The sequence below is a fragment of the Micropterus salmoides genome, unplaced genomic scaffold, assembly GCF_014851395.1.
Source record: "Micropterus salmoides isolate LMB-PRFRI ecotype aquatic unplaced genomic scaffold, ASM1485139v1 Ms_hic_scaffold_15, whole genome shotgun sequence".
Taxonomy (NCBI): Eukaryota; Metazoa; Chordata; class Actinopteri; order Centrarchiformes; family Centrarchidae; genus Micropterus; species Micropterus salmoides.
In genome coordinates this window covers 24,449,943-24,464,068 of record NW_024040596.1, presented here as the reverse complement: position 1 = coordinate 24,464,068, position 14,126 = coordinate 24,449,943, and the positions used below count along the sequence as shown (strand labels likewise).

The following is a 14,126-nucleotide window of genomic DNA, read 5'->3' as shown; positions in this document are numbered from 1 at the left end:
CATTGCAGGTCAAGCAGCAGGCAAATTTGCCTAGCAGGATGAATCCAGCCCTGAAAAGCTTCTCCAACTATATCTGCACATGTCGTTTTCATACCTTGCAGAAGAGACATGGGGACTGTACTACAATAATGTAATTTCTTAACCTTCTTATTTTGGAAAGTCTTCCCACCCTGCCTCATTGTTAGATCATGGTGGCCAAAATCTCTTCAGAGATTATAGCTCTCCTTGGTATTGCTCCTCCTCTTACTCCACTTGCTTCCATCTCCTATTTTGGCATTTATTGCTCCAAAAAAGAACAGTCTCCAGCTGCCCTTTTATAACATTGCTAAAGCTCTGATTGAATAACAAATACATGTGCCACCTGAGGAGTTAGAGTGGATTGCACGAATGGCACTTTGAATGGCAGTGTGTTCCATCCACAAAAGATTTTATTCATGATGATAGAACTGCAGTCTGAATGTGATGTAGGAAATGTGCTTGCATTTTAGCAGAAATGGTTCAGATGGTTGGTACATGAGTTACAGATTGTGGTCCTCAAGTACCAGTGTACCAGCAACTGGGGAAGGGCTTGAGTCAATGACGAAAAATGTTTCAGTAATCAAACTGTTCGGAGCTGCTGCCACTGCATCTTATAGAATATGTTGAGTTTAAAGGTTCATCCAGCTTAGAAGAAATATGCTTTCTCACTTACCTCTTTTGGAATCATATGGACTCTTTCCTTTTGTCAAAATACTTTCAATGAAAACTGTGGGAAAACAAAAGGCACATTTACATTTATAATGCTGTGAGCTCCACCAGTGAAATTCCATTCACCTTCATTGAATTGGAGTGGAGGCACAAATGTCAGAAACATGTGTAAATAAAATTAAAAATATCTGCATTGCTAGGTATGTAAGAAAGCCTCAATAGCCAGCGGCTCACAGCTACAACAGCTGGATTGCGGTGAGGCCTAAAATCAATCAGTCTTCCAAAAAGCGAAGGTCCACATCTGGTGTAACTCAAAACTAGAGGGGGAGGAGGAGAGGTGATTCAGCAGGTGATGGCAGCAAACTTCACTAAAGAGTGAAACCGAGAGGAGAGGAGAGGAGAGGAGAGGAGAGGAGAGGAGAGGAGAGGAAAAGAATGGTACGGACAGGACAGGAAAAGTGTGGAAAGGAGTGTGTAGCAGGAGGAGAGAAGAGAGAAAGGAAAGGAAAGCTGGAGAAAGGAGGAGTGTGGAAAGGGGAGGAACAATGGTGAGCAGAAAAGAGGGGAGAGAAGAGCAGGAGAAAGGAATGGAAATGAAAGGCAAGGAGATTAGGGGAGTAGAGAGAAGAGGACAAAGGTAAGAAAGGGAAAGGGAAGCAGAAGTGAAGCTGTGAAGACAAAAGGGAAAGCTAAAGAAGAGAGTAGAGGCGAGGAAAGCAGAGCAAAGGAAAGGAAAGGAAAGAAGTTCAGGAGGAAATTATATCTGGGGCACAACAGGAGATCCTGTGATTTGAGTTATTTTTTTCTTCATTTTCAGATATTGCTCTTTATGAAACTGTAGACACACCGAGTCTCCTTGCCACCCAACCAGAAGCTCTCCAGGGTAAATGGCAGTCAACACGTCAAATCTAATGGCATTTTATAATAGTACACGGATGTATGTGCTTGTGTCTGTCTATATATACAATTTACGTGTTGTGTGTGTGTGCGTGTGTGGGTGTGTACATGAATGTGTGTGTGTAACCTAGCTGCAGAAAAGCAACTGCCCCGGGGAGAAGGACATATCTGCTTTAGTTCTTAACAGCTGGTCCCTGCAGTTGCCCTTTTCCACACATGAAGGGAAACAGTCACAGTGTGTGCATGTATATGAGTGTGTGTGTATGTAAGACATGAAAGACAAAGGCAACAACAGGCATTACTAAGAAATATTCACTGCCTCGTAAATCAGTGTTACACTGGTGCATGAACAATTTGTGCGTGTGTTGAGAGTGGGTGTGTGGGAAAGTGTGATTTATGCATAACTATTTCTAAGCTGCTGGTAACATGTTAGTGGAGAATAAAGTTGTATGTTATTTATTTGTATGTTAAGTTATTTTTCAACAAACTATGTGTCTGCCAGGACCTCAAAATACAAGATAGACTAGTCTTTGGCAAGAATAAATCAATGTATAATGGTGGAAGTGGAGACACATGTAAGAAATTAAACTTTAATTAAATGTTCATACATATATCATGTTTTATCCCTACTTGTTAGGGACAAACCATATCCCAAATTGTTTGGTGAGGTAGTCCCTTTATTTAACCTGGCAACTATTGGTAAACATATCTTGATAGGTCAATTTTGTATTACAGTGCAAAACACATATTTAATCATGAGCACACTTAATATCATTTTGGAGTAATGACACAAATGAGGTATGAACCCTGCGTCCGCACTTTAGGTGGTTTTACAAATATGCATTCTCAAGCATCTGATGTTTGATTGCATAATTGGGATAGAGGTTTGATAGACATCCTGAAAGAACAGAAACACAAGAGCAGAGGTTGGTGACTGCACATCAAGCCCTCAGATCACACAGCTATCAGCTTGTCTTAAATGGATTTGAAATTCCCTATCCTGTGATCTTACTCATTTCTAGCAGTAATGATGTTAAGCACTTTGTTACATTCACGGTTTACCAGAGTAAAAGAATTCCTGGTTTCAGAAACTGAAAGTACCTCTAAGGAACGTTGACTGTATTGTCACCTCGTTCAGTTTATGGTGTCTATCTAGAACATAAAAGCTTCATCTCACTGCTCAGGAGGTTGTGGTCTTAATTACCGAGCGTAAAGCACAACTTAGTACACCCAAGTCTGGAAAATAAACTTGAATTTAGTGCTAAGATTAATTCCTGATGCATGGTTTACATTTCAGAACTGTGTTCATGCCAACTTTCTCTCTGCAGTGACATCATTGGTGAACCTATCTACCAGCTCTGCACTTCAGTAGTTTTGGGACATCAGGTGGTCACTCATTTAATTTTATTTGTTTGTGAAACTTTTCCAAAGATCCGTATATACCAGATTATTGTGCTATTAAATGCAGCATGTTGTACCTCTGAGCAGTAACACATTGTATATTGTATATGCCATTTCCTTTCCTTAGTATAACAATTAGGTGATGGGTCAACTTCTATGGCGGCTACAGGGTGATATATTATCTGGTGTGAACCAGGTCGGACTAATTGCAAAGCAGCACCCAGTCGGCAGAGGAGGAAATTGCAGAAAAATGCATGAAACAGATGAGCTTTCAATTAGCACAGGGCCATACAAGGGGAAAAGAGGTGTGCGAATAGGGTAGGGCAGCATCTATATGTGTTTGTACTATGGTTTGGTCAAGATTTTCAAATAATCATTAAACTATGAAAAAAAATCTAATTGTTCCTGCTATTGTGGTAAAAAATATATTTTCCTTTATTTTTACCGGCTTCTGACATTGGCATCGGTAAAACATGTGTGTGGCACTTTCAGTTCGGTTACAGCATGGCTAGGTAATCAGGTTGCAGCCTAATAGTGTTTATGCTGTGTATTGTGTTGGCTGCTGCAGAGGAAATAAAGTTCCTATTAACAGTACGGACGCCACCACAATGTCTTGCAGCCATCTTTCATGATGAAGCACATACTTTACAGATGGAAATAGTAAGGAAAGAATGGTCGAACACTGAAAAGTGTGGCTCTAACAGAAATTCCTTACTTTTTTGTAAATGCTAACATTTTTGTAGTTCCTGTATCTACGGTGGCTACGAGGCTCAGTGACGAATGTTTTTTTGAGGACTACGAATTTCTTTTGAGGACTACTTTGCTTTTGCTCGCAGTACTTTGGCATTACCTCGCATATTGAAATCAGCGTGCTAGCTAGAGCTCATCACTTAAGCAAACTCTCTAAAGTGGAACCACATCGGCAAGACTTCGTGGCTGTTTGGGCGGAGTCAGATATGCCGTTAGAAAAAATAAAAAGCTACGTCAAGCAGCTGGAGGCTGTACTAAAAAAGATTCATTAGAAGAAATGAACAGTTGGCCTAATCAAGCAACCTATTTAATAGAGGCCAATTCATAGTAAAATTCAATAAGTTGATGTGTTGCAGCTGAGCTGAGAGCAGCTGAGCATACACAGCTATGGCTCGGAAGTAACAGAAGAAGAAAGGTATTGCGAGGGAATACGCAAGGTAACGCAAAAGTATTGTTCACTAAACACTGACCAGGAGTAATACGTAATGGGTGAATTGGTTAACAAGTTAACAAATGTCTTACAGTATACAATATATTAAAAAATCAGTCAAAATATATACCCACGTGTTAATTCTAAATAGATGCAGGACAAATGCATCATAGGACCTGTAAGGTGGCTGTGACTGTTTGAGGTCCGACTTGGTTCCTGTTACAGCTAAGACTACAATTCAAAATAATAGAAGCTCTGGTCAGAGCAACAGATTAACACTCAGCTTGTGTTCTCCATGCAGCCTTGCTGATAGAACATCACATCACTTTACATCCTCTGTCTCAGGAGCTATCATCACCTCGCTACTGCTAGCCGCTAGACAAAATAACCCATAAGGCCTAATCATAACAGAGAGCAGTTTGGTCATGACCTGTGCAGTATAAGAGCAACAGAAAGTTGTAGTTTTCCTCCAAACAGAATTCCCACCTTATTTTTCTCCTTTTTCTGTGTTTCCGCCTCTGCGACTCCTCAACACCGCAGACCCTCCGGTTGATTTGGAGGCTCTGACCATTAATCACACAGCCAGAGCGGAGGTGAGCAGCAGGGAGAGAAGGCGACCCTCTCTCACCACCCTCGTGACCCCATCATCCCCCAAACGCCAGCCCCGTAACCCAATAAATTCACAGCAGGACTTTGACAGAGTCTGTTTGTCGTCCTTCCTCTCACTTCCTGCCTAATGTCACTACCACTGACAAGAGGTATCATTAATGAAGGACAACAAGGAGATTTAATGGGCGTGTGTGTGTGTGTGTGTGTGTGTGTGTGACAGAGATAGAGGGAGAGAGAGAGAGAGAGAGAGAGAGAGAGAGAAACATTTCTTGTATCTATGAGCGGTATGTTAAAATTAACTCATAATTAACTTTGCATTAACTCAATGCAAATGAGTGATTTATTTGTTAATTTGGTTAATTGTGTAATTTTCTGTTAGTTTGTTTTGTGATCTTTGTTATCTTACTTTATATATATATATATATATATATATATATACATTAGTTTATATATACATAAATATATTCATTATGTTCATGCATATATATATTTTTCTTTTTGTCCTGTGTCGTACTATAAAAGGTAACACATATCACCATCTGGTCTAGAGAATCTTTATCAAATAATGTGCTTGATTCCAGATCAGACGATAAAACCTGACGTACTTACAATATCTTTGCTGCTAAAGCAGGTTCGTAATTTTCTGTGGTATTATCAGTGTCAGTGTCTTTTACTGTACTGTACAAAGGCAGAAGGTGTCATATTATAGTGGGGACATAATGTTGTGCCCTTAAACAAGGGGAAAGGTAATGGGAGAAGGATGAAGAAACACACATGCAACTCTCGCCTTCACTTTTCTGTATTGAATCACATTTTGAACAATGTATACAAAAAACACACGTCTATTCACATATGCAGACACTATTATGTTTTTAATAATAGTTTATGTAATAGTACTATAATTACTATGTATATTGGTGTTTACTACCCATCATGTGATGCTCAAAATGGCCCAATGGGAAGAAGACACATCTTTTTATCAAAAAAGTGTCTTGTTCAGGGAAACATTGGTGGATGCGTCACAGTGGGAATTGAACCCGGGTATCTCACATCAAAGGCATGCCTCTTATCCGCTGTACAATCACCACCCCCCTTTGCCCTTTGTTGTGCAGTAAAGTCTGAGTGTTTGGAGGTAATGTATGGACCTTTCTTTATGTTTAGTCTGATTTGTTTGTTTATGTAAGTTTCATTTATTTGATAGCTTACTGTTCACTGCAGTTCTATTGAAGTCGTGCCTGTCATAATTCATCATTGTGTTATGCAGAAATTCATCTCATCGAGGTTCAGTTACTTCATGAAGGCGTAGTTACGGGGGCCATGGAAATCTTTATTTTAAACAATACTCCTGGCCATTGTCTCTGTATTTCAAGATAGCTAGTTTTAGTTTTCAGTTGTTGCCCTCAGGCCATAGTCAAGACTAGACCTCTCCCACTTAATACAATACAGTTGCTCACAAATCACACAATCTTGTTTTGGACCAATCCCATAGGATACACTTACCTATAAAGACCCCTGAATGCAGCCCAGAGACTCAAAGAAACTGAGAAGCAAGAGTCAAGATTCCAGCAGAAAGATCAACAAATCCAATGTAAAGCTGAAGAATAACAATGGAGATTATTTTACTTTTACTCTTCATGACTGTCAGAAGTAGTCAGCTGCTCCTGAGTAAGTGTGGAACAGAAGCAAGACTGCCACAGGCTACTGACATCGCAGTGCAGTGTGGTACTTCATCCATTGATCTGGCGATTGACATCTGCCCTGTCATGTACACTGGCTACAATGAGACTCTGCTGATCCTGAACAATATCTTGGACCCAGCCTGTAGAGCAACCCTGGATGATTCTCTGACTCCACCTGTTGCTCGTTTTAATTTCCCATTAAATAGGACCCACGCCTGTGGAAGCATATTCAGGATCACCAGTGATGCTGGGACAGGTATGTTCTCTGACTTTTCCAACATCCAGACGGTCAACATCAGCGGTGTGGTTCAGTCCATCGATCCTACAATAGCCACAGTCACTTACAATACTGAGCTGAAGTACTACTACTCCTGTGCCTATGCCTTAGAATATTTGATTAACAACACTGACATTGATGTGTCTGAGTCTTCTATTGCAATCAAGGACAACAATGGGAATTTCATCAGCACCTTAAGCATGAAACTGTTCAGTGATGCCAACTACACTCAACCAATGGTCATTCCACATTTGGGCATTCAATTGAGGACCAGTGTGTATGTCGAGGTCAAGGCCACCAACTTGACAGGGCAGTATAACATCCTGCTGGACCGGTGCTATGCCTCTATCTCCCAGCTGCCTTCAAACTCCACCTTATTTAACCTGTTTGTCCCCTGTTCAAAGGATACGTTCACCACCATGATCGAGAATGGAGACAGCCAGAGTGCCCGCTTTAGCTTCCCGGCCTTTCGTTTCATCGAGCAGCAGAACCAGACCGTTTCCACCTACTACCTCCACTGCATCACCCGGCTCTGTGAAAAAAGCACTTGCGACACCTTCAAGCAGTGCAGCAAGAGAAGGAAGAGGGGCACATTGGACACATCTACTGTGGGTATAACCAAGATTTACACCATGACCTCTTTGGAGATCATCACCAAATCAGATAACACAGAGTCCAAAGAGAAACCCCTTATAACAGGAGAAGACAACTCTGCTGTTAGGCCTGGTGTGGCTGTTGGCATCCTTGCCTTTGCTTGCTTTATTGTCTACGTTGCAGCTGTGTTTTACAAAAGGCTCAAGAAGTAAGGAGGTATCCATGTGCTGAAATGCAGAATACTTGCCTTATGGGCATAACATTTTGGCGTATTGTATCTGCTGGCTCATTTTACTTCTCTGGTGGAGCACAGGGCTCAGCTCATCCCTGCATCTGATGGGAAATATGCGCATGTCTGCAGGCCTGTCCACAGAAATGACTGGGCTGCTGAAAAGGTCCAGTAAATGGGCCCTTCGCAAATCTCATTAACTCTCTCTCTATGTCCTACATAAACACATACATGGCCTGCCTCATGTGGTGCACTTTTGATGTTTTGATGTTGCGTACAACAAACATTACTCATACCATTTTCAGGAGAGGATTCATTTCATTATGAAACTGGCTATATTTTACTAAAGCAACACAAAAAAAAATTTTAATTTCTTGTTATTTTAATGAGTAATGGTGAGTTTTTTAGTTCAAAATTAAATCTGGTTATCTTAGCTTATATTTAGAATGAATATCTTTAGTGCTGGGCATGGGCCCCCCAGCAGCTGGGCCCCAGAATGCTTTCCCCTTTCCCCCCCTCCTTTATGGCAGCCCTGCATGTCTGTAACTTCAGTCCTAACTGTGTATCAGTCCTGGAAAGATAATTAGCACATTTTTAGATGATTCAGTAGAAAAACTATAGGTGCATACATATGCATTTATAAGCTTCGGGAAAAAAAGCTGTCCGTTCTGTAAGTGCGCTACAAACAAATCTGGTGTGTGTACACAGCCTTGGCTCTGTAAATAGGAAACAAATAAAGTGGCTTGGACCAAGCAACACAACATTATGTGACTGGCTCTGGGACCATCTCGTCCTTTCTGCACGTTAGCTTCACAGGAGCAGCTGTAGCAGCAACTGTTTGCTAACCCACAACTTACCAGGACTTGCTTTGTTGTACTTTGTTTCCTTTGTAAGATACTTTTGATGCATATAATCATTATATAATACAGGGGTGTGATATCACAGATCCATGTTGCTACATTCATGATCAATCATGATTTTTCAAATCTGATACGTGCAGAGTTTTGGTTTCAGAGAGTTACAGCACTGTTTGTGTGCATGTTCCTGCATCCATCCATCCATGCATCAATCCCTTTTATCCCATAATTTTCTTAATACTTTTCTGACTGTCCTAGCAAGGGACATTCTTTGCAGGTGAGCAACATATTACAGAGCTAACCACACATGGATAGATAAAAACATTCACAGTCCGATTCACAGTTCAGAGACTCCATTTCACAAAACTTGCATATCAATGGACTGTAGGAAGAAACCACAGCACCTTGAACGGTTTTGGTTTTCACCTGTCTCTTGTTATCCACCCCTCTCTTGTATATTTAGTCATTGTGCTTCCCTTCTCTTTTGTCGTTCATCTTTGTAGTCTTGTCAAGAGGTCCTGTCTTATTGCTGTGTTTTGGACTTATGCTAAGTTTTAGAGTTTATGCATTATTCGCTGAATTTTGGTTTTGACTGCTCCCTTTTGCAATAGTTTAGCCTTTTCGGACTGTCTACCTGGTTTTGACCATTGCCTGTGTCACAGTGCTGTAAGCAAGTGTATCTTTTTTGATTATTATTAAAAAAATACATGAACTGTAACAGCTCTGCCTTGGTGTTCTGTGTCTGTGTCACAATCCCTTGTATTCCCTGTGTACTGCTTGACAAATTGTGACACACCTGGTAGAACCCCATGCAGACACAGAAAAAACATGATATCTAGATATGTAACCTATGATAAACTATATATTTCTTTATATGTTTAGAAAATCCTATATACTTTGCATGTATATATGACAGCATAAAAGCTTCTCCTGGTACATCAAACACCAGAAAATATTCCCCCCTCATCCTTTTGTGAAAGAGTTTCTCGGCTGGCCTCAGGCCCCGTATTGCCAGCGTATATGTCAGAAGAGGAAGTTGCCTGCCTATCTGGCTACACAGGGCAGTATATCTCTGACCCCACTGGGCCATAACTGCCCAGTCTCTCTGTGATGTGCTCCCGAGGTGAAGGTTGATTAATGGAAAGAAAATGCTTCTTTGTACTTGTTTTAGTCTTTTTGTAGAACTACGTAGACAGGTTGTTTCCTGCTTCAGACAAAGGCAAAAAAGTATATTAAAACTGATGCCTGTGGTTTAGCAATAACACATAAGACAAGTTACAACACAATACATTACAACAACAAACATCAATACATTACCGTGTGCCTGCTTGCAGAGATAAAATAGCTTGAGATACATTTTTTAAGTCCCTGAACGGGCACTGCACTAGTGAGTGGAAAATACGGAGTTTCAGAAGAAGCCTTTGGCATTCTTGAAAAGCACTTACTGTAAGCCTACCCTCACATACATGTGGGTTACTTTCATACACACCACATGAAGCAATAGTTAGCATTGGTTTCATACTTAACCTAAGACCTGATCTGATCATCATTATTTGCTGTAGAGACGGGCGAATCTGGAATTGAACTTTTCCCAGAGTCAAGCAGGATTTGATCTATGGCAGTGTAGCATCCAGTGAGGTTTGGCGAGGAAATTATAGGAGCTGAAGAGGACAGAAAGAAGAAAGAAGGAGATACAGAAGCTGTAGGAAGGAGGCCCATTTTGTGATTGCTCTCCTGTGTATAGGCATTATATATTTGGAGATTTATTCTCTAAGGCTTTTTTTGAGGGAGTATAGTTTAATGGGAAGTCTATTTGTCTGCCCGGCTGTCCCTGACTCCAGCTGGCATGTGCATGTATGTATATAGCAGATTGAATTTCATTTATGCACAGATTGGAAGTTTAGTCCAATCTTGCAGGCAGAGCTGCTCTGGAGGCAGAAAATCCAATTGGAGTTAAACCTCAAACAAAGAGAGATTGTCTGGCAGAGTTGTTGAAAGGCAAGGTGAATTATTTCATTAGTATTTATTTTGCTTTCCCAGTATGATACAATGAATATTTTTGTTACTGATTTCTAAATTTTGTTTTAGATATGAAGGTTGATTGACTGTACAATTTTGTAGTATTGTCTGAAAATGTAAATGTATTGTAAACATGATTAATTCTGCCTCATGAACAACAGTTGAATATCCAGTAGAAATAAAGGTGTGGACAGTAGATCATTTCAGTCACAGAAAATTTGAGAAAAAATAAACATAAGATATAAAATAAAATGCTATAATAAAAGCTAGTAATGAAATCAGAAACCCCCTGGCTTTCCTGACATGTCAGTACAGTCACTTTATATCAGTGTTATGTATCCTGTGATGGCCTAACAGCCTTGCTAGTCTGATATGATAGCAGCCAGCAGCCTTGAGCAGCAGTAGTGAGATGATCATGGAGCATGCTAAACATATTATGTGAGTTTACGACTAAGCAGCAGGGGGCAGGCAGGCTGGAAGCCTGAGGAAACTGGAGGGGAAAGACTTGCTGTCCGTAAACAGAGGAGTGTGTGCATGTGTGAGAGTTTGTGTATGTATGATATTGTGTCTGTGTGGGAAAACCCCAAACGAACCTAGGTTGTCAGATGCAGTTTTGTTAACTGCACTGTTAGGCTTAGCCATTTTTGGCACACATTTCAATCACTGCTTCTTTCAGGTATCTGTTGGCTTATTTACACGTTAAGATCTGATTCTTGTAATCAATAATGACAAGGAGAATAGAAAAAAATTCTGTTGATTATTAACCTTCCTCATTTGGTGCAGATTGGCGAGAGTTGGAAAAAGCATGCAGGCATACAGTTTCAGCTCCATAAATCTGGTCTTCCCTGCAGAGAGAGATGAAACTGCCTCCTATAGAGCTGGCATGGGCAGACAGAGGCAGCCTCATATATCATATCAGCCACATGGACTCCTGCAGTTCAAGTCAGAGATGAACAACCTTACATCTCCTTCTCTCCGTGTTCATTCGTTTCTGCCACTATGTTAGTTTCCAAATAGTCCCTGTCACTCTGGCCTCTGGTCCAATGAAGTGTACTATATTAATGCAAATGTTAAGTAGCAGTGTTTATAAATGTGTATAAATACATATTTCATCATATTAACTCAGAATCAGTTGAGAAGATCACACTCAGTTTCATGGGTGGGTGTAGGATAACAGTGAGGAATGCACTGAACACACACTTGCACACATCCACACCTGGAAACTGCCCAGTACAACCAGTCTGATCTGCTAGTTTTGAGCGGCTTCAATGAATCAGTTGGGGTTTAAGCTTTGCTCAAGGACACTTCAATGTCATAGCTCTGAGGATGGTAATGTCTATCTGTCTTTGGTTGGTTGGTCCACCATTTTGGTCCAGACTGAAATATCTCACCAAAATGGTTAGCCATGTACATGGCTAACCATTTTGGTGAGATATTTCAGTGAGATATTTCAGTGAGATATTTCATGAGATTTATGGTTCCCAGAAGATGAATCCTAATGACATTGGTGATCCTCTGACCTTTCCTCTAACACCACCATGATGTTGGCATTTCGTTTTGTGTGAAATGTCTCAACAACTGTTGGATGGACTGCTATGAAATTTGATATAGACATTCATGTTCTCTTCAGGATGGATTATAATAACTTTGGGGATCACCCGACTATTAATCTAGTACCACCACCAGGTAAACTTTTTAATAATTAACAACCAAAAACCTGGGAAACAATTGACATTTCAGCCTCAGCTGTACTTTAGTGCTAAATAGCAAATATTAGCATGCCAACACACTAAATTAAGCAGATGAACATGGTAAACATTATTGTCTTTGCGAGCATGTTAGCTTGCTGACATTAGCATTTAGCTCAAAACACTGCTGTAACTACAGTAAGTACAGCCTCACACACGCTGCAGAATCTTAGTCTTGTTTACATTTGGACTCCTGGTTAGGAATAAAATAATGTGCACACGGACATATACATATATACATATATGTATATACATGTAGGACACACATACACTGTAGGAGTATAAAAAAATAGATACACAAATTATAAATGTATCATACCCACATGGCACCAATTGAGCCAAGCTTTCTGTTGGTCTCGCTGCCTGATGCAGTCATCAAGTGTCTCAGTTAGACTGTGGACCCTTAGATCAGGGATCATGTGTTTTGGATTTCAATCTGAAAGAGGTTTTCATTATTGTCATCATTAAAAGAAAATGGGAAACCTTGATCATGCACCACACAGAGTGTTGAAGGGAATCAGGCCTTGGGTCTGAAATTTCAACCACTGGTGTTTTCCAGAAGCAACATTGTGTGTATAGGCAGTGTAAACTACTACTGGCAAAAAATGCCTAAGAATGTCTTGGTACGTCTTGGTAACGCCTAGATGACCTGACCAGTTGCTCTCATGCGCTATGGACAAAACATGCTGTCGATACGGCAAGGGCACAACTATTTGAGCCACACTATCCCCTCCAGAATCAGCCCCTAAGAGCGGTGACCATCGGCGTGCTAGAACATCCATATCTAAGAAATAAGTGACTTTTTCCCTACTTGCTTTGTTGTTGTCACTTACCACTTTTGCGAAACACGATTGTAGTGTTGGGTCAGCTCTCTGCTCAGCAACAAGGCGCTCACGGGTGACCGGCAGACAATCAGAACCTAGGGGCTTCTCTGCCCCAGCCTCCTCAGACTGAGGTCCCCTATCAGGCTTCTCCGCCACCTCTTTCAGGTCAGGTACACCTGTGAAAGCTGGCATGAGCACACTGTCACATAAGTTAATGTCAAGGCTTTCGTTGACTCATACAGGCTTGTGCACGGGTGATCACATAGGCGGGGATCACTTTAACCAAATCAGTATTATCAGAGTCACATTACCCGGCGGCGAGTCCAGGACCTCTAGTGTAGGGGTAACCTTGCCTCCAGCAATGTCATTACCCATCAGGAGTACTACACCCTGGACAGGTAGCTCAGGACACACTGCTACTGGGAAGAAACCAGTAATTAAGTCGGACTGTACATGTATCTGGTGCACCGGCCGGGGAACATATCCCATTTCGATGCCACGCAATACGGAACCAAAACCACAGGCTATCTGATCAGTGAAAGGCAAGGCTGAGGCTAAAATCACTGACTGAGAACAAGCAGTGTCTCGTAACACTTTAACTAGGCGCTGGTCAGCAGGCAACCCAGTAAATGAAATACATGCCTCGAAAACAAAGGGCATCTACGTCTGTACATTCATCTCTATGACTAAGCGTGTGGGACTCTCCTTTGATCAAACCGACACCCTTAGGCTGGGAAACTCTAGGAGACTGCTCCTTACGTTTCAGTGTGTAGCAGTTAGCGATTACATGTCCGCTCTGATGGCAGTAGTAACACTTACGATCATCCTTCTTAGCTTGTGTTGCTTTGGGTGGGCTAAGCGGCGGTGAGGGTGGAGTGTGGCGGCTGGCCCTGCTCTCTTTTATGCTCCCGAAATCTCTGTCGGTATGCTTCAGGGACCAACTCATAAATGCGCAAAATGGCTGTCTTCACTTTCTCATAGTTTACGCTGTCCTCCAGAGGTAATGTGGCGATGGCTTCCTGAGCTTTACCTTGGAGCTTGCACTGGAGCAGGAGAGCTCAGACTCCAGGCGGCCACTGTAATGCGGCAGCAATGCGCTCAAAAAACGCAGAAATAGGAAATCCA

The 14,126-nt window shown here is 41.3% G+C and overlaps 1 protein-coding gene across 1 annotated transcript; it reads left to right on the top strand.

Moving 5' to 3' along the window:
* The first annotated feature begins 1,232 nt into the window (after positions 1-1,232).
* On the top strand, positions 1,233-7,536 carry LOC119903692 (zona pellucida-like domain-containing protein 1). The gene is made up of 2 exons (XM_038719914.1): positions 1,233-1,324; positions 6,375-7,536. Exons 1-2 carry the CDS (start codon positions 1,233-1,235, stop codon positions 7,534-7,536), a joined length of 1,254 nt encoding a protein of 417 aa, XP_038575842.1.
* The last annotated feature ends 6,590 nt before the right edge of the window (positions 7,537-14,126 follow it).

What these genes read in the sequence shown, in the direction of transcription:
- LOC119903692 (XM_038719914.1), top strand. Translation starts at nt 1,233, where the DNA reads ATGGTGAGCAGAAAAGAGGGGAGAGAAGAGCAGGAGAAAGGAATGGAA. An exon ending in GTAGAGAGAAGAGGACAAAG is followed by an intron (nt 1,325 to 6,374) that starts GTAAGAAAGGGA and finishes GTAAAGCTGAAG; the next exon opens with AATAACAATGGAGATTATTT.